General features: G+C 32.6%; 3 protein-coding genes and 1 pseudogene across 9 annotated transcripts; 3 read left to right on the top strand and 1 right to left on the bottom strand.

Annotated features, from left to right (window-relative positions):
- The first annotated feature begins 1704 nt into the window (after window positions 1–1704).
- On the top strand, window positions 1705–9006 carry LOC111296275 (UPF0603 protein At1g54780, chloroplastic-like). The gene is made up of 3 exons (XM_089768911.1): window positions 1705–2253; window positions 8071–8263; window positions 8637–9006. Exons 1-3 carry the CDS (start codon window positions 1807–1809, stop codon window positions 8882–8884), a joined length of 888 nt encoding a protein of 295 aa, XP_089625037.1. The 5' UTR covers window positions 1705–1806; the 3' UTR covers window positions 8885–9006.
- A 144-nt stretch (window positions 9007–9150) lies between these two features.
- On the bottom strand, window positions 9151–13839 carry LOC111297151 (GDSL-like Lipase/Acylhydrolase superfamily protein). Of its 4 annotated transcripts, XM_089768910.1 has the most exons (6): window positions 13422–13805; window positions 11915–12025; window positions 10635–10835; window positions 10324–10490; window positions 9878–10148; window positions 9151–9682 (listed from the first exon to the last, which is right to left on the bottom strand). In XM_089768910.1, exons 1-6 carry the CDS (start codon window positions 13438–13440, stop codon window positions 9414–9416), a joined length of 1038 nt encoding a protein of 345 aa, XP_089625036.1. In that variant the 5' UTR covers window positions 13441–13805; the 3' UTR covers window positions 9151–9413. The 4 variants fall into 4 exon arrangements, with proteins under 4 accessions (XP_089625036.1, XP_022747512.2, XP_089625035.1 ...); XM_022891777.2 differs by lacking the exon at window positions 11915–12025 and having other exon boundaries at window positions 13422–13839; XM_089768909.1 differs by lacking the exon at window positions 13422–13805 and having other exon boundaries at window positions 11915–12246.
- Window positions 13840–15275: 1436 nt separating this feature from the next.
- LOC111296955 (E3 ubiquitin-protein ligase ATL6 pseudogene) lies at window positions 15276–16844 on the top strand (annotated as a pseudogene). Its single transcript, XR_016346791.1, has one exon. The product of XR_016346791.1 is annotated as an E3 ubiquitin-protein ligase ATL6 pseudogene (transcript).
- Window positions 16845–22109: 5265 nt separating this feature from the next.
- On the top strand, window positions 22110–26007 carry ERCC1 (nucleotide repair protein). Of its 3 annotated transcripts, XM_022891741.2 has the most exons (9): window positions 22111–22579; window positions 22882–23017; window positions 23530–23633; window positions 23903–24002; window positions 24239–24315; window positions 24638–24737; window positions 24913–24984; window positions 25063–25131; window positions 25288–26007. In XM_022891741.2, the coding sequence occupies exons 1-9, from the start codon at window positions 22338–22340 to the stop codon at window positions 25612–25614; spliced, it is 1227 nt and encodes a 408-aa protein (XP_022747476.2). In that variant the 5' UTR covers window positions 22111–22337; the 3' UTR covers window positions 25615–26007. The 3 variants fall into 3 exon arrangements, with proteins under 3 accessions (XP_022747477.2, XP_022747478.2, XP_022747476.2); XM_022891742.2 differs by lacking the exon at window positions 24913–24984 and having other exon boundaries at window positions 22110–22579; XM_022891743.2 differs by lacking the exons at window positions 23530–23633; window positions 23903–24002 and having other exon boundaries at window positions 22110–22579.

Here is a 26007-nt window from a genome sequence, read left to right as displayed (position 1 = left end):
ATACTTAGTATTAAAAGCTTATATGTTTACTCAAATGACTTGACCCGAAATTTTAAGTTTTAAAATTTTTTCAAACCCGATCTAAATTAAAAAAAAAAATATCAAACTCACACATTAAATTTAATTTATATAATAAAAAATAAAAAATATGATTAAATTAAGTTTAATGAGATTATATTTAATTTATATATATATAAATTAAAAATAAAAATTAAGTTTAATAAAATATATATTTTTTTATTTTTAATTTATATATATGAATAAATAATTTATATATATATAAATAAATAATTTATATATATGCAAATTTGGGTTAAGTCAAACCCAACTTAAGATTTTAATCGTTTGTCTAAAACTCGATTTAAAATTTAAATGAATTTAAAAATTGTGTCTAAATCTATTTAATATATTTTAATTTTTTGTCTAAACACTCTCTAAACTTAGACGGACTTTTGGGCTTAGATAGATAGCCTGCCAATGAATATGTTTAGCTGTAGACTGCATTCTGCATAATCAAGAGCACTATGCAACTTGTTACCAAAAAAAAAAATAGCACCATGCAACTTGTTACCCTATGGACAGTAACCAACTACTAGTCTACTATTAATTTCTTATGAAATTACACGTACTTATAACTTAATTTTTGTTAATTTTAATCTTAATCCAAAGCTATCAGTGAAAAATTTCATGGTTTGCTATAAGTGAGGGGAGCCAACTACCTTCATGTGAAGTTCAAGGTCCTCTTTATGTTCTCATGTTAATATTCGCATATATTCTGTCCTTCAAGCTAACTATCTATGGCTAATCAGCAGGGCAGCATTAACTGAATCTTTTCTTTTTAGACAAAGACTTGATGACAACATTGTTTTCAGGAATGAAGATAGTAGCAGAAGTCGAAGTGGTGGTGCTGGTGGTGGAGGAGTTGTGCCTAATGTGGGCTGCTTCCAATGTTCTAACTCTTCAAGAGCTCAACTTACTTTTCTGTGATTGTTTGGCTGGTGGGATATTCATCACCTTCTCTGTTATGAATGAAATTCTAGGGAAGTCATTTCATCTAATGTATTCTGATCATTAATGTGTCAGGAAAACTGATGCACCCCTTCTCTTGTATGCTTCTTTATGGCAGTGGATTTCTATTGCAATTTATGATTACACATTACAAATTCAATCAAATTATAACAGTTTTTATGAAAGAAAGTTAGGTAATAGCCAGAGGACTTCTGTTTTACTGAACAACATTTTTTTCTTTTCAAAAACATTTTCATCAGAAATTGACTGACCTTGACCCCACTTCTTTTCTTGAACACTGATGGCAAAACCATCACCATAGAACTGGAACCAAGATTTGGTGTTTGCAATGTTCAAAGCCGGCTTGGAAGGTGTAGAAGCTTCAGCTAAAGATTCTGGAACTGGGTTTTGCAGGGCCAAAAAAATGAGGCAAAATGAAGTAGTATTAAGGATAAACAGTCTCGTCCATGTTTTAAAACTTACAGGAGGGCATTGTGGTCATTTTTCATGATTGAAAATGATATATGCCTCAGATAAGCTCTTTGGGATTAGTTCTGACAAACCATGAATAGACCAAGACACCCTTGTTCATCTACATGGCTGAGTGACTTTATCCTCCTGAAAAAATATGGCCAACCAATACAAAACAAGACAAAATCCTGACCACTCAAACATTCTCAACTCAACAGAAATCAGAAGCATATGGAAACGGCAATGAAAAAATTTTTCCTCTCTCTCTTTTGTTTCTTTCCAAAAATTTTCATTTCTCTCCTATCCACCAGCCGGTGAACAGTTAACATGGAAACTATTTTCTCTTCTCACTCTCTTTCTCCAATCTTGAATCCAAAAGCATACGCTTTTAAGAACCTTTTGTCGCCTTCACTTCAACCAAGATCAGCTTCTCTCTTTCTCTCAAAACCCTTTACCTGTAGCGTCAAGAAACACACTTCTCAGTCACTAAAACCATCTTTGGCAGAACCAAAAAACTGGTTTGTTCATGCACAGCAAGGGCTAGCAGCTCTAGCTATCTCTTTGGCACTCAATATTTCTCCTGTCTTGTACACTGGCAATGCATTGGCATCAGAGTTTGATGTAATTAATGAGGGGCCACCAAAGGATTCTTATGTAGTTGATGATGCTAATGTGCTTAGTAGAGTGACAAAATCTGATTTGAAGCAGCTTTTATCTGATGTGGAGTCAAGGAAGAACTTCCACATTAACTTTATTACTGTTAGAAAGCTCACCGTAAGATCCTATTTTCATGAATTGACTTGTTTACTTGCATAATTGTGAGTTTATCACTTCTATGAGATGCCCTTTTGCTGAATTTTAGGAATCTGGAATGAGAAGAAATAATAGAAACTTTAGTCATTAACTGTCTGTTGGGTCACTGGAAAACCAAGTAAAACGGAGATGATCAAATGAAAATTCTATGCAGTTTTGGATGTTTAGCATCATTAAATCTGAGTTTGTAGAGAAGCTGATTAATCAATGTGACATGGTTGTTACCGGGAACCATAATACAGAATATAGCTGAGGTCATAATGCCATTAATTCCTTTTCTTTTGCTTTAAGTTTCTCGGTGAACAGTGTGATAGGAAAATGGGGTTCAGTCCCATGTAAGTGGTTTTGGACGGACCAAGTAAAGGCCATGGGCCTTGATCTTTTATTTTACACAGAGCCCTAGCTACTTAATAAAAAAGGAGGTAGGGTTGTTTTATGTGTATGTCGAAAACCAAGCAGAGAAAGAAGAAAAGCCAGGAAAAGCAGAGAGAGAAAAAAGAGAAGGGAGAGTTGGTTGAACGGAAGTCGATCCGTGGTCGATTGAGTTGGAACCTTGTCAGGAGGTTTATGATTCAGAGTTCTACATTCTGAACGGTGAAAATCGGGTTTGAAGCTCTCTAGGAACAAATCCAGGGTGTATTTGTTGAGTCACTTATTTGATGAGATTTCTCCAATTGTTTCTCTAGTTGTTGATTAGCTCTAGTTTTAGCTAGAGAAGAACTTTATATAACTATTATTTGATAGTGAAGATTTTTCTGGTGGCCCGTGGTTCTTTTTTCCTCTACACTGGAGGGTTTTCCACGTAAATTTTGGTGTGCTTTATTTTTCCTACGTATTTGATTATTGATTGTTGTTTATTACTTCTGTATTGTTGTGATTATTGTTTCAGGCGCAACAAGTGGTATCAGAGCGAGGGTTATTTTGAGACATCGATACAGAAGCAACCCAGGATAGAAGTAAATTCTATTTGGGATCATGGAGGGTGATACAAGTTTCATGATAAAATTGACAGCATCGAATTATTCAATTTGGAAGCCTATGATGGAGGATCATCTATACTGCAAAGATTTGTATGAGCCAGTATTGGGTGATTTGACTAAACCAACAGATATGAAAGATGAAAGCTGGAAGAAGCTAGGTAGAAGGACGTTGGCTACAATCAGAAAATGGGTTGATATTAGCGTGTTCCATCATGTAGCACAGAAGTCAGATGCTCACATTGTTTGAGAAAAATTGGCAGCATTGTATGAGAGAAAAATAGGTATGAATAAAGTTATGCTTGTTAAAAAGCTTGCAACTTTACAGTACAGGGATTGACGATCTGTTACAGAGCACTTGAGTGATTTTCAAGATATATTTAATCGGATGACTACTATGGAGCTTAAATGGATGATGAAATGAAGGCATTATTTCTTTTGGGTTCATTGCCAAACAGCTGAAATACTCTAGTTGTGACGGTTCTTAATTCAGCTCCTGATTATAAGATGATATTGGAGATGACAAAGGACAGTATGCTTAATGAAGAAGCAAGGCGAAAATATGTAGACCTTGGGAATCAAGCTCTGGTTACAGAGAACAGGGGTAGAAACATCGATAGAGGTCAGGACCCAAAAGGTCGTGGTAAGTCTAAACATAGATCCAAGTCTAGAGGTAAAGTGAAGTGTTTCTATTGTGGTAAGGCAGGTCATATAAAACGAAATTATAAAATCCTGAAGCAAGAGCGAAAAGATGAGAAAGGCAAGAGTTCAGATGATGGCAATTTGCAGCAGTGAATTCAGATAGTGATTTGGTTACTTTGATTTATACACATGGTGATTGTAATCATGTTAGTGATCCCGGTATTGAGTGGATAGTTGACATAGGAGCGGCATATCATTGTATTCCTAAGAGAAAGTTATTTACAACTTACAAAATAGGAGACTTTGATTGTACCAAGATGAGAAACAAGAGTGTGTCGTAGATTGTTGGGATTGGTGATATTATTGTACAAACTAGTACCAGCTGCATGTTGACTTTGAAGGATGTCAGACACATTCCAGATATGAGAATGAACTTACTTGCTATTAATATCTTTGATAAGGAGGGATATGAAAGTCGATAAAAGAATGGACAGTGGAAGCTTCTCAAAAGATCTATGATAGTTGCAAGGAAAAAACTATGTTGCACAATGTATAAGACATGGATGCAATTGAATGGTAACCAGGTAAATACCATTGAAAATGATGCTTCAACAAATTTATGGCATAGGAGGCTGGCACACATGAGTGAAAAAAGGTTACGAGTTTTGGCAAGACAGTCTCTCATTCCTTTGATCAAATGTATGTCTCTCGATTCATGTGATTATTGTTTGTTTGGTAAGCATCATAGAGTTTCTTTTCGTAAAAATTCTGAGAGAAAAGAAAATAGATTGAAATTAATTTATTCTGACGTATGTGGTCTCATTGAAGTTGAGTCATTAGGTAGTAGCAGATATTTTATTACTTTTATTGATGATGCTTCACGTAAGACTTGGGTGTATATGTTGAAATACAAAAGTCAGGTACTATAGTATTTTTAAAAATTTCATGCCATGGTTGAAAAGATGATAGGGTTACCCTTGAAGTGTATTCGAACTGATAATGATGGGGAATACACATATAAAGGCTTTGAGGAGTATTGCTCAAAGCATGGGATTAGACATGAGAGGACAGAACTTGGAACACCGCAGCATAATGGTATAGCTGAAAGAATGAATCGCACCATTGTGAAAAAAGTCAAATGTATGTTGAGGATGGCAAAATTACCAAAACTATTCTAGGGTGAAGCAGTCAACACAACTTGTTATTTACTTAACAGGTCACCATCAGTTCTTTTGGGCTTTGACATTCCAGAAAGAGTGTGGACAGAAAAAGATACTTCATACTCTCATTTGAAAGTTTTTGGGTGTAAAGCATTCATGCATGTGTCGAAAAAGCAGAGATCAAAGCTTGATAGTAAAGCCACATAATGTGTGTTTGTAGGATATGGTGATGAAAAATTTGATTACAGGGTATAGGATCCAGTAAAGAGAAAGACAGTCAGAAGTAGAGATATGATCTTTCATAAAAAAAAACATAGCAGACCTTAAAAAAAATGAGAAGACTACATGAATTACAGTTGAGTGTGATGTTTCAACATCGATAGGGATTCCACAGGAAAGAGCCATGGATGGTGAAAATGAGCAAGAAACAGAACTTGGGGATATGAATGAGCCAGTCACAGTTGGTGATGAGCCAGATGCTATTAGTTTTGAGTAAGAGGATCAATCCTCTCTACCTGAGAGTGTTGAGCAGAGGGAGCTACCTTCGACATCAAGTGATATAGAGTCTCAGCTCAAGAGATCTATTAGAGAGCGCATGCCATTTACCAGGTATCCAAGTTCAGATTTTATTTTAGTTACCAGTGAAGGGGTGCCAGAAAGCTTTCAAGATGTGCAGGCTACTCCGGATAGAGAGCACTGGTTAAAAATAATAAAAAAAGAGATGGAGTCATTGCGAAAGAATTGTACTTATGATCTTGTTAAACTTTTAACAGGGAAGAGGCCATTAAAGAATAAATGGGTGTTTAAGTTGAAAAAGGATGGTGACAAACTAGTGAGATATAAAGCTCGATTGGTAGTAAAAGGTTTTTCTCAGAAACCAGGCATCGATTTTGATGAGATTTTTGCTCCAGTTGTAAAAATGAGTTCTATTTGAGTGGTACTGAGATTGGCAGCTAGTTTGAATCTTGAACTTGAGTAACTTGATGTTAAAACTGTATTTTTGCATGGTGATTTACAGGAGGACATTTATATGAATCAGCCTGAGGGTTTTGAAGTGAAAGGGAAAGAGCACTTAGTTTACAAATTAAAGAAAAGCTTGTATGGCTTGAAATAAGCTCCGCGACAGTGGTACAAAAAGTTTGATTCTTTTATGGTGAGTCATAACTATAAAAGAATAGTAGTGGATTCTTATGTGTATATTAAACAATTTCCTAATGGTAACTTTATTATCCTATTATTATATGTTGATGATATGTTGATTGTAGGACAAGATGCTAGTATGGTTTGCAGGTTGAAAGAATAATTATCTAAGTCTTTTGATATGAAGGATTTAGGTCCAGCAAAACAGATTCTTGGTATGGACATTATCCGGGATAGGAGAGCTAGAAAGCTGTGGTTGTCACAAGAAAAGTATGTTGAATGAGTGCTTGGTAGATTCAACATGTAACATGCTAAATTAGTTAGCAGTTCACTTGCCAACCATTTTCATCTAAGTAAGAAATCTTGTCCAGTATCTAAGGAAGAGCAACTAGCTATGTCTAGTATTCCTTATTCTTCTGCAGTCGGTTTTTTAATGTATCTTATAGTTTGTACAAGACCTGACATTGCTTATGCAGTTGGTGTAGTGAGCATATTTCTTTCTAATCCAGGGAAGGTTCACTGGAAAGCAGTGAAATGAATTTTTAGATATTTGAGGGGTACCTCAAAAATGTGCTTGACTTATGAAGTTTCACAACCAGTTCTAGAAGGGTTTACTGATGCTGACATGGCAGGCGATCTTGATGGTAGAAAATCTACTTCAGGGTATTTGTTTACTTTTGCAAGAGAAGTTGTATCTTGACAATCTAAGTTGCAGAAGTGTGTTGCTTTGTCAACTACAGAGGTTGAGTATATTACAGCAACTGAAGCATGTAAAGAAATGCTTTGGATGAAACGTTTTCTTCTTGAATTAGGGTTGAATCAGAAAGAGTATGTGATATTTTGTAATAGCTAGAGTGTTTTAGATTTGAGTAAGAATACCATGTACCATGCTAGAACAAAGCACATTGATGTTAGATATCATTGGTTACGTTTAGTGATTGAAGAACAGCAGATGTTATTGAAGAAAGTCTATACTGATAATAATGTAACAGATATGTTGACTAAGATACTTCCCAGGGAAAAGCTTGAGCTTTGCAGTAACTTGGCCGGAATGAGTTCCCTGGCCAAGGTAAGTTTCAAATGAAACTGCTATGGTGATGAATCTCCTACTAATGGGGCTGGAGGGGGAGATTGTTAGGAAAATGGGGTCCAGTCCTATGTAAGTAGTTTTGGACCAAGTAAAGGCCATGAGCCTTGATCTTTTATTTTACACAGAGCCCTAGCTACTTAATAAAAAAAGAGGTGGGGTTGTTTTAGGTGTGTGTCAAAAACCAAGCAGAGAAAGAAGAAAAGCCAAGAAAAGCAAAGAGAGAAAAAAGAGAAGGGAGAGTTGGTTGAATGAAAATCGATCCGTAGTCCGATTGAGTTGGAACCTTGTCAGGAGGTTTATGATTTAGAGTTCTACATTCTGAATGGTGAAGATCGGGTTTGAAGCTTTCTAAGAACAAATTCATGGTGTATTTGTTGAGTCACTTATTTGGTGAGATTTCTCCAATTGTTTCTCTAGTTGTTGATTAGCTCTAGTTTTAGCTAGAGAAGAACTTTGTATAACTATTATTTGATAGTGAAGATTTTTCTGGTGGCCCGTGGTTTTTTTTTCCTCTACACTGGAGGGTTTTTCACGTAAATCTTGGTGTGCTTTATTTTTCCTGCGTATTTGATTATTGATTATTGTCTATTGCTTCTGTGTTGTTGTGATTATTGCTTCAGGCGCAATACAGTGAGAGTTTAGGATTGGTTTTCACTTATGAAACAGATGCCAAGTTTGAGAATTATGGTTGAAGAAGAAAATTGAAGAAAAAAATCAACCAGGGTTTTTTCTATTTTTGATACCGAAGATAGATAAAATTTGACTGCAGAGCAAAGCTGATGCCTTCGAGTATGCTGACCAAGTTTTGGAGCGTTGGTATCCCACGCTTGAAGAGGGTAGTAATAGAGGTATTGTTGTGCTTGTTACAAGCCAAAAAGAAGGGGCAGTTACAGGTGGACCTGCATTTGTCGAAGCTGTCGGAGAAAATATTCTTGATGCTACTGTAACTGAGAACCTTCCTGGTAAGTATTCTTTTATTTTCTTGTGACTGAAACTGAAGTTGAAAACCTTCATATATTATTTAGTCCTGTACTTGGAAATGTTGAATATGATGGTTATTCGCAACCTGCAAATAAAGTTTTAGTAGAAACAATGACCCTAATAAGGACCTTGAAAACTTAAGAAACATAAGAAATCAAAGGTTATCGGGGAGAGGTTTCAAGGAATGAATCGTAAGTTCTTGCTGCAAAACCATCAATGGCATATCTTACAGTAAGAGATCAAACAACCAGAAGAAGAGAAAATAGCAGAAGTTTCATATGCTGGAACAATCTTTCTTTTCCTTTCATTTCTTTTGTTGCAGTTATACTTATCATACTATTCACTCAATTGCAGTTTTGGCTACGGAAGAGAAGTACAATGAAGCAATTTACAGCAGCGCCAAACGGCTAGTTGCTGCCATTGATGGACTTCCCGATCCTGGTGGCCCCAAATTTAAGGACAATAAGCGGGAGTCCAATTTTAAAACCAGGGAAGAGACAGAAGAGAAACGGGGACAATTCAGCCTTGTAGTTGGAGGTTTGTTGGTGATTGCTTTTGTTGTTCCCATGGCTCAATACTATGCTTATGTCTCCAAGAAGTAAAGGCTACCTGTACTATAGGATTTGTCTTTCAAATCCCTTCCCTTGGATGAGGAAACAGACATGCATAACACGTAGTTACACAATTGGTCATGTTAAAAGATGGTTGATGAGAAACTTACAATCCAAGCAATGGTACAGACTTTTTGTTCTTATTCAGAAAACCAGAACCGAATAATGTTTGATCTAATGTTATATGCTTGCTTGGCACCACACAAAGCTGTATTATAGCACATGATCTACTATAATCGGCATAATTAGAATGTAAATGGCCACAAATCAAATCAAGCAGTAATTATTCCAGTTTGAGAATGTAGCTACAATTTACTGCCTATGCCACGCATATACGGACACTTTACACAATATAATTTACCTTTGTGTCAATACAGTAATTAAACGGCAGCGTGCAATGTCTGGAAAACTTACTTCCAGTCACAAATTATAATTATTTACAGTAGGTTCTGATGAATAACACTTGCAATGACTGCTAGAAGTCAATAAAAAGAGTCGCAGCAATGAGTAAATTAGGCCTTCAGAACTTGATATTGAGAAGGAATGGCATTTTGTCTGAAAAGGGTGGATCAGAGTACTTTCCAGTTAGTAGTTGTGATGAAACATACTGATTTGCAGCCTCCGAGTAATGAATTCCATCCCAATTAACATATTCAGAACTATCATCGCATGCTTTGGCTGTCACTGAGGTTCCATTCAGGACTTTTGTTTTCCCACAAGAAATCCGGCTGTCATAATTCAAAGGCGGACCTCCATATCCACAGCAAGCCATTATAGGTTGCTCAAATCCTGCAAATCATAAGCATTCAAAATCATTTCTATTTCATACTTGTACCCCTCATTTATCTCTTAATGAAACATGACAATAGAGGGAAGGCATTAGTTTAATTCATTCTATTTGAAATCCCTGTAGGGCTAAAGAATGACAACCATGCTTATCCTGAAATTACTATATCATAACAAAAAGTACTACATCATACTTACCGAATTTAGAATAATTTGCTATAAGGTTAGATTTTATCGTGTAGATATCAACATATGTAAAATTCGAATCTGTATATTGGCCCTGCAATTTTTTAGAAAGTGCATGAAGCTGCAGATTGAAGACTTTAGTAGCTTGGTTATGCTTGCTGACACATCCTAGCTCATCAAGGCTAGATGGATCAGTTCCAAATTTGGCTACATTTTGAGCCAAGCATCCAAGAGGTCCTGTGTTATGTATCCAAAAATTCCTAGCTCCTTGATCATATAGTATCTACAAGGAAAACCAAAGAATTCAGTGATTAACATGCTCAATTGCTCATTCTGATAAAAAAAAATGTGTCTCTCAATATGGAGGAATTGCATGAGAAAACATGGAAACCTTGAAGACGAAAAAAACTAAGTGAATGAAGTCTTAATGTAATAAGTGTAGCGTTCTTGAAGCTGACCTTGATTCCATTTTCAAATTCTGTCAAGGCTGAAGGAATTAAGGCAAGTATTTGATCAAAAGTTTTAGAATAAAAGGCACCAGCAAGATCGTTCTGGCCTATATCGAACATGTGGAGTCCCTTCTGAAAATAATCTTCTGTTGGAAGGTACTTTTCAAGTTTTTTACCTGCAATTAAATGAAAAATGCTGTTATATATATTAAGATTTCTAACTGCTATTAGTTTAAGAATAATTTATGCTGTCAATGAAAATAATGCATCATTGCCAATGAAGATATATGCATTCTCTAGAAGATGATCTGTTTGTGCACCTTTTGCTAGCAATTCGAGAACGCGAGCTTTGAACCTTACAAACTGAGCCACTTGAATTCCAAAAGAAAATGGACTGACAGATTGTGCAGTAGCTGGTTGTATTGTTGATCCTGCAGCTGCAAAATTGCACCCTTTGCGGAAACTTGGAGTGCCAATTGAATCCAGATAAGCATTTAGAAATGGCAGATCCATTGCATCCACTACAACACATATCCCAATAAGCAAAGAACATATGAAAAAGATAGAAAAAAAATAGCCATAACATATGGAAAGAACAAGAAACAGAGAAGCTGGTTAACATGCAAATATGCAGAGATGAAGCAGAATCATGATGAACAAAACTGCATATGCAGAATTTGTAAATGCAATGCAAGTTGTGAAAACAGTTGGAAAGTTAACTGAGAAAATCAATGACGAGACGGCCATCACAGTATCTCCCGGCCGGTATTTGGAAGTAACTTTGACCATGAGGTGGCTCAAGGCTCTCAATTCCGGCAGCTACTAGCTCACCCGTATCAGAATTAGAATCACCAAAATTGAAAATAGCGGGAAATTGGAAGAGAATGGAGTTGGTTAGAGGCAAGAAGATGAACACCAAGGCAAAGATTTGGAGAATACAAGCCTTGGGAGCCATGGTTTACAGCAGGATCACCAGGGCTTGTAGCTTACACCTTTTTTATGTTGGTTGCGAACTATAAATAATAGTTGGTTTGGTGGATCACATATGTCCCAGCCAGTGGAAGTTTGCTTTCAATTGTGGTAAGCAAAAATTGCGTTTCTTTTTGTTCTCTCGTAAACTAGAGGGTTGGGAAATCGGGATGCCCCATTCGAACATGTTCCACACTTATTCACTTGTATCAAATAATCCATACCAGGAAATATAATGCAATTATTGTTAAGAATATAATGAATAGTAGTAGTTGTACCTATAAAGCCAACAAACTTTTGAAGATTGTATATAGCATTAGGGAATCAGTTATTTGTTATAAAGTAAGCCACAGTATGGAGATACAAGTTACATGTGTTGAGATTGAAATCCGGACTCCAGGATGCCACTTCTTAAAAGTGATCATTTAAGATTTAACCTGAGAAGGGTTCTTTAGAAATTGTTCATGGGCGCATGACCATTTAACCAATTGACATTGCCTGGTATTTCGTCAAGACTCAAGAATGCATTAGAAAGAGACAGCCTCCATATTATAATAGTACATGAAAATGCAAGTGCATAATATAGCATAATTATAGAATAGTTTGAAGTGGAGAAGAGAGATAGCATTACTTAGGAAATCAATGATAAGCCGACCATCACTAAATCTCCCTGATGGAGTCTTGAAGTAAGTCTGACCATTAGGAGGGTCCAGGATATCGCCCTTCGCAGCAACAAGTTCACCTGTGTCAGAGTTAGAGTCACCAAAGTTGAAAACAGCTGGGTAATTGAAGTCAACAGAATTTGCTAAAGAGAAAAGGATGGAAAACAAGGTTATACTTTGGATAAGAGAGGTGTTTTTGGCCATGGCAAATACTCAGAAAAAGGTTACAATGATGAGAGGAAAAACTTTTGATTGCTTTTATGGGCAATGGTTAGAGTTTGCTTTGAAGCCAAGAGGAGAGGGTCAAAAAGCAAAGTTTCAGCCCTGGTTTTGCTGTCCTCCCTGTAACCCTGTTGTCTTTTTATGTCAATCAAAGGACAAAAAGTGTTTTATCTTAAAAGAGCCCCGTGAACAGATTTTAACAGATTTAAACAAACAAAAAATAAAGTGATTATTCTGGTTTAAGACTATAATTTCAGTGCAAATTATGGGAATCCTGAGTTTGTTTCAGGGAAAAGATGTGGCAGGGAAATAAGCACCATTCTGTAAGCAAAGTGATGAATTTCCCTTCCACGGGTGGTTTTTAACATATTTACTTGATGACTCTTTTGTTGTGACTTGTATCCACGTTCTTACTCCATTAGTTTTCTTGTATTTCTAGCTCCAATATTCTTGATCAGCAAAACTTGTGTTGCTTTGGGGCAATTGAGGGGTCATCCTCATAAAGAACATGGGTTTGCCATAGATCTTCCATTTGAAGAACATCACCCATTGCAAGGTAGGACAAAAAAGAAATTAAAAAAAAAAACAAGTTGCAAAATCATGAGTTTTGCCAATATGGGATGGGGTGGGCCTTCTTTCCTCACACATTTCAAAGCTAGGCCTGGTTGGCTGACTCAAAACAAAACTCTGGTAGTGTTTTACTTCTACAACAACTGTGCATTTCACGGGTTGTGATCTTATCTTATCACAGGAATTCCAAGAATGGGATTTTAAGATCACTTTGGACACTTTCCTTGTTTGATGACAATCACAGAATAGCTCAGACCAAAATCAGAAACTCAATCAAGCTTAGGATAAATACAAGAAGTTTTAGATTGTTCACTATAGAGACCACCAATAACTCGACTTTTTTTTTTTGTCAACAATCATGTGATATGTAAATAGAGTATTAGATTCTTAATTTCAGTGATCAGAGATAAAATTCTAACAGCTTCAAATTGCAACAAAAAAAAAATTCAATATGACATATTAACATAGCAATTCAATTTCAACTACTAATGGAGCAACGGCAAGAGATTTCAGTATGAAATGCACATCTATCTTGTACACATGCAAGAGATTTTAGTATGAAATAGGCAGAGAAATTATCCTGGAAGGAAATCATTTAATATGATATAGAATTGCTTATACCAAAAAGTTGTACAACCTAAGAGATCAGAAACCAAGGAAAAGGGTTCATATTTCAGTTCTTACTCTGCATTTGATATCTCATGAACCTTACACCAAAACAAAGAGTGGACAGGCTTTTTTATGCATTTGAAGGACTTGGTTAGCAACAACAAAGCAATCTCCCCCTGGCAAAATCTATATGAAAACCAACGATCATCAAACTGTTTTGATGACAATACAGAGAGATGAAATTAGGAGGTAGAGAACTAAAACGAGCATCTTGCAAGATTGGAGTGAGCTTGTAATATGGTTTGCTTTGCCCGATGAACCGCAAGTCGGAGCTGGAAGGGACTTATTGATGGTTTTAGCTTCTTCAAGAACTCTTGCCCCAGTTCTCTGTAACCCTGCCAGGTTCACAAGAAATAACTTTTGAACATGGTAAGAGATGAGCTGCTACGAGTGAACCGCAACTCCAAATCCAACAACTAATAATATTTAAGGTGATACATGCCTGACTTTCTCCGTATAAATGTTTAGGGATTGCAAACGATACATCAGTGCTAGTAAGTTATTCCGTTCGACTCACATAAAACTCAAGTTTAGTTTGACCATTATTAAGTTAAGTTCAATTTATCCAATGAGTTAATTTTGAGTTTTTTGATATTACACTTGAGTAATTTACGAGTTTAACAAAATTTTTAAATTTTAATATATATTTTTATTATTTTAATTAATTTTTTTTTATTATAATATATATGAATTCAAACTCAAATTTAAATTTAAATACAAATAATTAAATTTAAAATTGAGTATCAAAATCAAGATTGATTTTTTATTTGATAAATAAATTTGATTGAATAAATTTAAGTAACTTAATTTTTATTTTAAATAGAATTTGAATTTAAAATTTATAGTTTGATCGATTTCAAATTAAATTTTAAAAAATGAATTTTGAATTTGACTCAAATTCGAATTTTTCATTATATCAACTTAATTCGATTCAATTATAGTCCTATAAAAATCTACCTATTCAAGAGCAAAAATTTTCATTACATGTTAAATCTTTTTAAAAAATAATTTTTTAAGTAAATCTTATAAGACATATAATAATTTGTTTCACTTGATACAATAACTATTAAATTATTAGTAGATCAATCGCTACGGATAAGGTTTTTTTTTTTAATTTTATATATAACATCATAATTTTTTAGTACAATTATCATTAGTCAATGATTTGTAAAAAATTTTGATTTTTTTTCATAACTATTTAAATTTATTTTTAATTCATCCATTCATCAAAATATAATTAAAATTTAATAAATTTTATGCAATTTAAACTTTAGTATAATATTATGGACATATAGATGAATTTAGAACAATAAACGATTGCACATGAAAAAATAATTTTTAAATTACGAATAAAATCCAAATATTAAATACAAATGATTGAAAGTGAAAAAAAAAATTGAAAAAATAAAAAGTTGAATTAAAATTTAAGTGCTCAATTCGTTTGTTTTATACAATTTGAATTAAATTTAAATATTAAATATAAATTAAAATTATATCAAATTTTAAATTAAAAAATTAAAAATTAAAAAAATTAAATCGAATTATATATATTTTAATTATATATTTTTTAAATTTTTATAAAATAAAATAATTATTTTATATATAAATTTATTTAAATATATTAAAAATAAAAATTTAAAATTTAATAAATCTAATCGAATTAATAAAATTTAATTTAAATTAAATTAAATGGTATGAAAATTGATTTGAATATAACTTAAATTTTAAAAATTAATTATTTTATACATTATTAAAAAATTTTAAATTAAATTCGGTCTTATCCATCATCCCGTTGATAAATATTAAAATCTGGTTTCATGAGACTTCCACAATTTCATTCTTTGGATCGTGTAGAAGCTTCGATCGGAGCCAAGACGACATGAGTGACGGTCCTAAATATGCAAATGTCATTTCTTACATCACAAATTTTTACGAGTCACCATTTTTTTTGGAACCTTCCTTCAGTATTTTCCGACGGAATGACTGACACCCAATCACATGTCTGAATTACGAAATTCCAACGAAATAAACTCCAACTATGGACCCCACTCTCAGTTTCTTCCTTTCTCCTTCCTCTCTCTTTTAACCCACCCCCACTTCCTTCGCTCTCTCATCCCTCCAAATGGTCCTTCTCTCGCCATGTCGTACGCCGCCAAGCATGGAATCATGTCTCTTCTTGTCTTCTTCTTGCTCCTCCTCTCTCCGCCTCCTTCCGCCGCCCAACCCACCGACCCAAACGACGAGCTTTACCCTTCCATGCGTTTTAGCCCTTCCATGGCCATAATCGTTGTCGTTTTGATAGCTGCTTTGTTCTTTATGGGTATTTTCGCAATTTACATTCGGAGCTGCTCCTCAGTCAACTCCAATGGAAGCAGCGTCATCCCTTTCACCGGCGGATTCATCCTTTCGAGTCGTGGGACCCGTGGACTCGAGGCGTCGGTGATCGAGACTTTCCCCACCATGGTTTACTCCGAAGTTAAGGTTCATAAGATCGGCAATGGAGCTCTGGAGTGCGCGGTTTGTTTAAATGAATTTCAAGACGACGAAACGCTGCGTTTAATACCCAAATGCGACCACGTTTTTCACCCTGAATGTATCGACATTTGGTTGGCTTCTCATACTACTTGCCCCGTTTGTAGAGCTAATCTCACTCCTCAACCAGGTGATCCTGTGAGTCAACTCACTGAGTTCAATAACAACGCCACCGAGTTGGACGTAGAGGCTCAGAACAACGGCGTTGACTCCGAAAGTCAAGAAGAAAGAAGAAACAATAATAATGTTAACTGTGACGTGGACGCTCGCGATGGTCCGGCGGTTGATGTAATTGATTTGAATCGAACTTTAAATAGGAATCGTACACGTGGATCAAGATCTAGCCGTACACGCAAACTCTCTTTCACACGGTCTCAATCAACCGGACATTCTTTGGTCCAGCCAGGTGAGAACACGGACCGTTTCACTTTGCGGTTACCAGATGGGGTTCGGAAGCAGTTAATGAACCGGAAATTGAACCGAGCAACAAGCTTGGTGATATTGCCTAGAGAAAGGAGTTCACGGCGGGGATACCGAGCCGAGGAAGATGGGGGGAGCAGTAGAGGGAAGTCCCTTGGGCAGCTCGAGAAGTCGGACCGGAGAGTTAAGTCCGACCGGTGGGTGTTTAGTATGACACGGTCATTTTTTAGTAGAGCATCTTCCATAAAGTCACCAAAGGTGGCGGCAAATGATGGTGAAGGGACCTCATCAAGTTTGCCGGTTGGACCGGTGGGTGACTCAAGCCGCCTTCCGGTTTAGTGGCTCTTGAATTTTTTTTTTTCAACAATTTAACCAAATTTTCGATCTAGGCTTCCGATTTTATGATTGAACCGATGTGGGATCATAAAAGCTAAGGCATTTTTGTAAATATGTACGTTAATCAAAGAAACGTTTTTTTCCTATTAATATTTGGTTTCTTGATTTTAATTTGGTCTTAGAGACCAATGTGTGCTAGAATCTTAAAATTCGGGTTTTCAATCCTTTTTATTCAATTCAGAATGAAATCAAATTCAATCTTAAATTGAACTGAACAATTTTTTAAATTTGATCAAATTTTATCATTTTTATTAGGAAAATTACAACCATGATACATCGAAGTCAATTGGAAAATGATATTTTCAAAAGTTGGTATTCATAAGGGTGCAATTTTTTTTTTTTGTTTTATTATTAAAATAATTATAAAATTTTTTAAAATAAAATATATCATATCCGATAACTTTAAAATAATAATTAAAATTATTCATTCAAAAAACTTCAATAAAATATTATCAATTGAATTTAAATCTAAGAGTTTTACATAAATATAAATAATTTGTTGCCAATTGAATCAACCCCTTAATAACAATTTTTTGTTTTATTATTAGGTCTTGATAATGCTAGCTCAAAAAATGGAAATGTTGTGAAGGAGACAAAGTCTTAAAAATAATTAGCCGAAGTGGAATTCCTTATTAAATTTGTATAGCCAGCTCTTAAATTGGATAATTGGAAGTTATATTTTCTATCAACGAGATCATTTTTTTTTAGTACAAAAGGAGATCGTAAAATTATAAGTATTAAGATGTAAATTTTAAATTTATTAAATATTATTTTTTAAAATAATTATATAAATTAATTGAATTAAAATTTGAATTTATCTTAAAAGTTAGATTGATTTTCATGATTTTGTATTTTAATCTAATCAAGATAGTGAAATGGTCAGATATTAAATAGTTATAAATTCAATCTTAAATTAAACTAAATAATTTTTCAAATTTCGATTAGATTTGACCATTTTTATTAGGAAAATCACAATCATGGTAGACCCGAATTGGAAAATGATATTTTCCTAAGTTTGTATTCATAAGGGTGTAAAATAATTTTTATTTTATTATCTAACTCCAAGTGGAAATGTTAGTGTATTAGTTTAGTGGCTAAAAATATTTTGAAAGACGTACAAAATGTGAATTCAAACTTTACCATCTCCTATCTTTTATGTAATGAAAAAAAAAAATTGTGAAAGAAACAAAGTCTTAAGAATGATTAACCGATATTGGATTACTTATTAAATTTGTAAGGTTAGTTCTTAAATGTTGAGTTAAAAGCTTCTAATTTAATCACATCAACGGAAGTAAAATCAAATAATAAATTAATCACATAAGAGACAATAATTTAACGTGATTCGATTCAATTAATCTACGTCTACGGATGAGAAACAAGATCCACTAGTTGTAGAAAATTACAAATATACATCAAATCATCAACCTCACGTAACAATCAATACTCATAAGACACTCTCAATATCCTCTAGTCTTATAGAGTATTCTCAATCCAAACAAACACAAACTCAAACCCTTGTGCACCCTTTTCAACATAACCAAACACATATCCATATGCTACCTTACATCATACCTATATGGATCCTCTCAGTCTCCTCTAGTTCACTCACAAACAAACATACATACCCATAAGTCGTAGAGCCCAAATACTCTTATGAGGTGTCTATCCCACAAAACTCTACAACTCTCTTACATCTTTTTCTCATACATAACTCTGTAGAGACTTCACATATTTATAATCATACAAACTTGCCCATTAAAAATCTCTTTCCTCTTAAAATTATTTTCTTGTAAGTCAAACTTACCTATTAAGAATCTATTCCCTCTTAGAATTCTTCTCTTGCAAATTAAACTTACCTATTAAGAATCTCATTTGTCTTAGAATTCTTCTTTTATAAGTCTTCTTGTACATCAAATAATCTTAAATAAATCTCTTATGAGATTTGAGTTAATATTCTCAACATTAAATTAGATCATTGGATTTTTTTTTATCATCTATAACATTTTTTTAATACAAAAAAATCATAAGATGTAAATTTTAAATTTATTAAATATCACATTTTGAAAAACAGTTATATAAAATTAATTGAATTATTAAGTTATGAATTCATCTTGAAAATTAGATGGATTTTCATGACGAGAACAATTTTTTTAATACAAAAGGAATTATAAAATTATAAATGTTAAGATATAAATTTGAAATTTATTAAATATTATATTTTAAAAATGATTATAGAAATTAAATGAATTAAGCTTTGGGATTGACTTGAAAATGATATTGATTTTTATGATTTTGTATTTTAGTCTAATTAAGGTAGTGAAATGGTCAGGTGTTAAATAGTTGTGAATATGACAGAAAAAGAAATCAAGATGTTTAAGATAAGTATTTTCTTGTATGGATTTTTCTTTGGTGATGGATCTGATTTGAATGATCAAAGGACTGTCACCTTATTTCTTTAATGTGTTTTGAAAATTTCCTTCAAATTCCTGAACACAGCAAAGGGAGCAATAGTCAAATTTTAATTGTAGGCAAAGGTTCTGATAGAGATCTCCATTAAAATTACCAATGGGATTGCAGTTGATGATTTTAGAATTGGATAAGAATCAAAAGAATGGAAATAGTGGTGAATAATTGTTGCTGGCAATTCTTGAATTTTGAATTCTAGATAGTACTTGTTGACAGAAATATTGATTAATCCACATGTTAAAAAATATGGAAATAGGACACTTTTAAAGATTAAAAAAATGAAAATAGGAAGAAAATTTTTTACTTAAATACTCCAAAAAAAAATTTTATATCATTTTTGTTTATAAAATTGATAAATTTATGAATAATTTTTATATATATTATAAATAGATATTTTAAAAAATAAAAATATTAAACTCTAATTTCATATCAAAATATTTTTAAAATCTATTATAATATATAAAGTTTCGTTTGTTTAATGAAAAATGACTTTCAAAAAATGATTTTTAAAAATTAATTTTTATATTTTCATATATTTGTTCGACAAAAAATTAACTGATCAATAGAAAATAAAGTCGTATTTTTAAAAATTACCTTATGAATTTGAAAAAGAAAGATATTTTTCGAAAAAAAATATTTATTAATACTTTTGTGCATAATTTTATTTATAAATAATATTATATGAATAAATAATATATTATCAATATAATATATTAATAAATAATATTAATAAATAATATTAGAATATATTAATAAATAATATAATAATAAATATTATTAATTTAATTAATAAATATTATTAATAAATAATACTATAATATATTAATAAATAATATAAAGAATAATAAATAGTTTTATTAGAAGTATTTTTTATATTAACTTAATATTTTAATTATTAAATATTATTATTAAAATATAATTATTTTTTAATATTAATAATTTTAATAATAAATAATTTCAATATATTTTAATAATAAATACTTTTTAATATTTTAATAGTTATATTAATATTATTTTAAAAAATAAATTTTTCAAAAAGCAATAGAACAATGAAAAATATTTTTTTAACTCATTCAAATAATAAAAATTTTCTTTCAATGCAAAAAATATAAATATTTTTCAAAAATTAGTTTACGAAATTTTTTTTTGTGAAATATATGAAGCTTAATTAGAAGTTTAAATTTAAACTTATAAAATGTTTTTATGAAATGAAATTATAAAAATTTTAAATTAAATAGATAATATTTCATAAATTAAATATAAATTTTCACGCAATTCAAAGAGATCGCTTTCGTAATTGAAAAAAATTGGATTTTCTTTGAAAATCCATTAACTTACAAAAGTTGTAATAAACTTGCTAGTGTGTAAGGCATCTATACATTCCAAACTTTAAAGTCTTTCACATGCTTTGACACGACAACTCGGTAGAAAAATTCTGATCTCATTGAAGAACAGCTTGCGTACATGAACTTCATGCAATAAAGGTGGCATTCGGAGTAAGGCAGTTACTGTTGGTATTTTGGAATGTTGTAACCTTCATTTCCTCCCCGATGAGTCTCCCTTGAAAGTGAGAGTTATGTCGAGTTTGAATAAATTTGATTATTTTGTAAAAAATTAAAATTTATATATTTATATTATATTTTATATTAAAATTACGTATTATAAATTATATCGATATAAAAATATAAAATATAAATTTTTATTTTATTAAATTTATATAATTATTGTTATAATTTTAAATTATATTATTTACATATTTTATTTTTATATTATATTTATATCATATTATTATATTATATTTTAAATTATTAGTCTACTTAATCATTTGTCTCTTCTTCTTGAATTGTAAAAGAGATTTATAATTTAAGATTTAAGATTTAAGATTTTGAAAAATTTAAAAGTCTTTTTATCTCTTTCAGCATCTTTCAAAGCATGAAAAAGCTACGAAATCCAGCCATCTTTTATAATACTATTCTTAGATCTCAACACTCAAGACTTCGTCTGAAACCCTGTTCTAAAATACGATCTAATCACATGCTATTGTTATCTCGTTAAATAGAAATGTAGACGAATTAAACAATTGACAAATAGTTCATAATAATTTTTATATTTTAGTATGAGTCATAGTGCTTAGTCACTGTATTTTAAGTAATGAGTCACTATATCATAATAATGGACCTTTGTATCCGAAGAACCCAGAATTAAAGTCGTGTCAGTTGCCAGAGTCTTGACCGTATTACTTGCAGTTGAAACTTTAATAAAATAAAATTTTAATTAAGTATTTAAATTTAATTTTCATATATTAAATTACTACAATCCTTTAACATCGTTAGAATAATACTTATTTAATATTTAAATATTGACATAAATAATATGTGATTGTCATGCGATTTAAAATATGATTATCATATAATATTTTTAAAAATAAAAAAATTTTAAAATAAATTTTTTTTATTTTTTAATTCTTTAAAAATAGCATGTAATGGCTACATCATTGTCATATAGTAGCCATATATCATTCGCGTTAGTATTAAAATATCATGTCGGTGTTATTTTAAAAGTATTAAGAGTTGTAACAATTTAATATACGAAATTAAAGTTTGGATTTGATTAAAAAAAATTTTTAATTTAGATATCATATTAAAAAATTATAATAATTTAAAGATTAAATGAGGTATTATCCTATTTATTTGTGTGCAGTTCGTGTATCACTTCAAAGTGTAAACGAAGATAAAATGTAATGAACAATTTGTGACCATGCTCAATTAATATTTATTTATTAAATTTAATAAATAATATTAAATAATATTTTAAAATTTATTAATTAAATGATAGATCACAAATATATAGGATTATCCCAAATAAAATATTTGGGTCATTGATTTACAGGCAAATTAGACTTAGGCCTAATACCCATATTCTACTGAGTGTTTGGTTAATGAGCTTTTTTTCTTCGGTCTAGAAACCTTAAACTGGTTGGATACATGGGCTCTTTCTATTGGGGCTAAACGAAAATCATAACCCATTTTCATAAACAGAAAGAACTCTGGTTTTATTTTTCACTTCATTCATCAATCAAAATTCAACGGGGGAAAGAGGCAGAAGAAGAAGAAGAAAATGGAGGAAGAAAGAGAAAACCAAGCGGAACAAAACCAAAGCAAGAAAAAAACACCAATAGTAATAGGAATTCCATCATACAAAGAAGTAATAGAAAGCTCACAAATGAAATCAACCCCACCTTCCCTTTTCACTCCTTCTCATTCTTTTTCTCAAGCCTTCAGTTTTATTAAATCCTCTGAGTTTTACTCTCCACCTCCCCAACCTCCTCCGGCCACCACCTCCACTGTTTCAACCCCAAGGTAATTGATTTTTGGTTGATTTTAACTGAAACCCAAGTTTCATTCGCTTTTCTTTTTCAGTTTTGATGTGGTTTTGTTGTGTTTGACTATAAAGTTTTGTTCTTTCTATCGAAATTGGCTGTATTTTTTGTGGGTTTCTTTTTTCTTTTATTTTGGTTGAACCCTTTTGATCAAAGCTTCAATTTTTCCACTTTTGATTTAGCTTGTTGAGTTTGTCATGATCAGGAAATGGAGTTCATAAAAGATTATTCTCTGAATTGAAATACCTTGTAATTTTTGTTTGTAACTTTGGTTTATTTTAGGCCAATTGGTGAGGCCAATGTGCCTTCTTCTTCTTCTTCAGCTGCTTCTACCTCAGCTTCACCTGCTGCTGCTGTTGCTTCATCATCATCAAATTCTGCTCAGAATCGCAATGCTATCCTTGTCAGCCATAGACAGGTGATGCTCTTTAATTTTGGCGGCATTAATAGTTACATTGTTTTTACTAATCTTTTTTTTTCTAAGTTTTTCATGAGGAAATTATCAGACATCCCCTTTTTATATTGTGACAACCTTTGCTAGGCAATATGGCGTAGTAGTTTAGCCTGCTTTGATTCAGGGAAATGTAAAGGGTGGCATGTGGTCTTGAAATTTTAGATGTCATGTACTGTCTCTTCGGTTTTGTTATTGTCATGCACTTTTGATTCATTTTAAATTTTAATATATCTTCATGTTCTTTTTTGAAAGTTTTCAATTCATTATCGACTTCGAAGATATGTGAACTGCTAAGACTGTCCTGAACTGTAGTACAGAGAAACCTATAATCCCAAACCTCCTAAGGAAGAATCTAGCTTCACCCAAAATCTGTTTTTTGGACTGAGATAGTTAGTCTTTAACAGATATAACTTTGATTCCTTTCATCTAACTTTTCTGAAGTAGCCTAAATATAGATGTACTTTCACCTCATGCAGAAGGGTAATCCCTTGCTCAAACATATCAGGAATGTGAGATGGGCTTTTGCAGATATTATTTGTGACTACTTGCTCGGTCAAAACTCATGTGCTCTCTATTTAAGGTTAGACTACTATCATAAGGCTTAATAGCTCAATATAACAGTTTGCGTGAGTTCAACAAGAAATGGTTATTTATTTGAATTTTTAACATTTCATGCTTATTTATGTGCCTCCTACATACTCTTCCAAGCTCTTGGTATATTTAATAAACTATAGGTTTTAAGGGACAAAGGTAATTTTTTTGTTTTCTAGTGAAGGGTATTTTTGGTCTTTTGTTTCATGGCCAATGTGCTCTTACACTTCCATTTCATTGAGTTGACTATTGATGCAGTCTTCGATATCATTTGCTGCACCCAGACTACCTATATTACCGCATCAGGGAACTGCAGAAAAACTTCAAGCTTCGTGTTGTGTTATGCCATGTTGATGTGGTAAAACTCCCTTCATTATGACAACATTTTTATGCCTTTCTAATTGCTTCCTATGATTTAAGATTTCAAACAAAGCTTGGGTGCATGCTGACATTATAAATACAGCAGTTAATTCCTTTCTGGCTTTGTGTGACAAAGGAACAATTACTCATCGTTACTTGCCCCTTTCTTTCTCACCCAAACAAACAAAAAACGGAAACTGGTTGCTCATTGTTCTGAGTTCTCTTTTATTGCAGGAGGATGTTGTTAAGCCTTTGCTTGAAGTTACTAAAACAGCTCTGCTTCATGATTGTACTTTATTATGTGGTTGGAGGTAAGGTGAAGATTGTTTGATGTATTAAATAATAAATGCTAAATGTTCTTTATGAATCTATATGGCAATCTGCGACTGCTTCCATTTGTTACAGTCTTCCAATCATTCTAAGTTCTGACCTTGTTAAATCATATCTATTCTGTAATGTTTATGTCAAAAGATAAGTTGCTGTGCTTTCTTTACCCTTTTTTTTAGATTCTAGCTTTGCATTTTTTTTTCTATTGAGTTGGAATAGTGCTATAGATGATTTAGTTGGAAATGATGGATACGATAGTTGCCTCAATATGGTTTTCTTGATAAAGCTTGCTATTATTTGCTGTAGCTTGGAGGAATGTGGTCGCTACTTGGAGACCATAAAAGTATATGAAAACAAACCTGCAGACCTCATCCAAGGCCAAATGGATACAGACTACCTATCAAGGGTATCATTTTGTATCTCTTTCAAAGCTTCAGTCTATGAATAAATGTACTTACTATGTCACACAGACCATTATGGTTCTTTTATAGACTAATTTACGAAATCCAAATGTGATGTGCAATTTTATTTCCGTTCTATTTGGTGTGATTGAGCTGAGACTAGTTTTCTTGTGATTATAGCTAAATCATGCTCTTACAACTATTCGACATGTTAACAAGACTGATGTGGTCACACTTGGTTCTACATTTGGGGTGCGTAAGCTGTTTTACACCTAAAATGTCAGTGTTTTATTTGTTGGTTTATCTGACCTAGTTATCATGTTTTGGCAGTCTCTGTCTAGTATCATGGATGCATCCATGGAAGATCTTGCTCGATGTCCGGGAATAGGAGAGCGGAAGGTAAAAATACTTTTTATTTTTATATTTTCAACAAGCCATTTTATAGGTGTTTGTTGTACTATTTGTTGACCCAAATTATTGCATACAAGATTATAAGCCTTTAATTTCCGTTTAACATCTCTGTTTAATATTGTTGTTGGATTCTTGATGGATCAGGTAAAACGCTTGTATGATGCTTTTCATGAACCATTCAAGCGTGTAGTTTCCAGCAACCCTCATGTTCCAGAAACTCTGGTCTGCAATGATGCTGAACCTTGCTCAGCAAGTGAAGTCATAGAAGCTGAAAATGATACTGAAAATACTAGCAAGCGTAGGAAAAAAGAACCTGAAATGAACGTTAAATCAGCTCTGACTGCTGCTTTTGCCAAGTATTCTGGTAAAATTAGTAAAAAGAACAATAAATCAGAGGGTAGTAAGGGAGGAGGAACCAGTGCTACTGTGGCATCCGAAGCTGCTACTAAGAATTCGAAGGAAGGGGTTTAAACTTGATCTAGTTTTGCTACTTCAATCGATCTCCAACATGCAATCCTGGTGAGATGCAAATGCTTGATGATTTGTTGAACTTATACAACCAGATAAGCAGTGCACACAGGATCTGAAGAAGTTGAAGTTTAAATTGCACATGGAATTCTGAATTCTCGGCGATCTTTTAGCAGAGGTTAGAGATTCATGTAGTCAAGAGCGTAATGTTCTAGCACGTATGTATTGCTTTGAAACAGGATGTAATTTTAGTCTGTCAATCTTGTTCTATAAGTAATACAGGAAGTTTAGAAAGCTACAGAATGAAATGCAGTGATAATTCCCCCTTGTATTTATTCTTTATGTAGCACATGCAACATATATACGTGTGCTACTTAATATCTTGTTCCTTTGTTC

This window comes from Durio zibethinus, chromosome 12 (assembly GCF_047325235.1).
Source record: "Durio zibethinus cultivar Kanyao isolate XHJ-2024 chromosome 12, ASM4732523v1, whole genome shotgun sequence".
Lineage (NCBI taxonomy): Eukaryota > Viridiplantae > Streptophyta > Magnoliopsida > Malvales > Malvaceae > Durio > Durio zibethinus.
The sequence above is the reverse complement of the archived record's forward strand: the minus strand, read 5'-3'. Positions and strand labels throughout refer to the sequence as shown.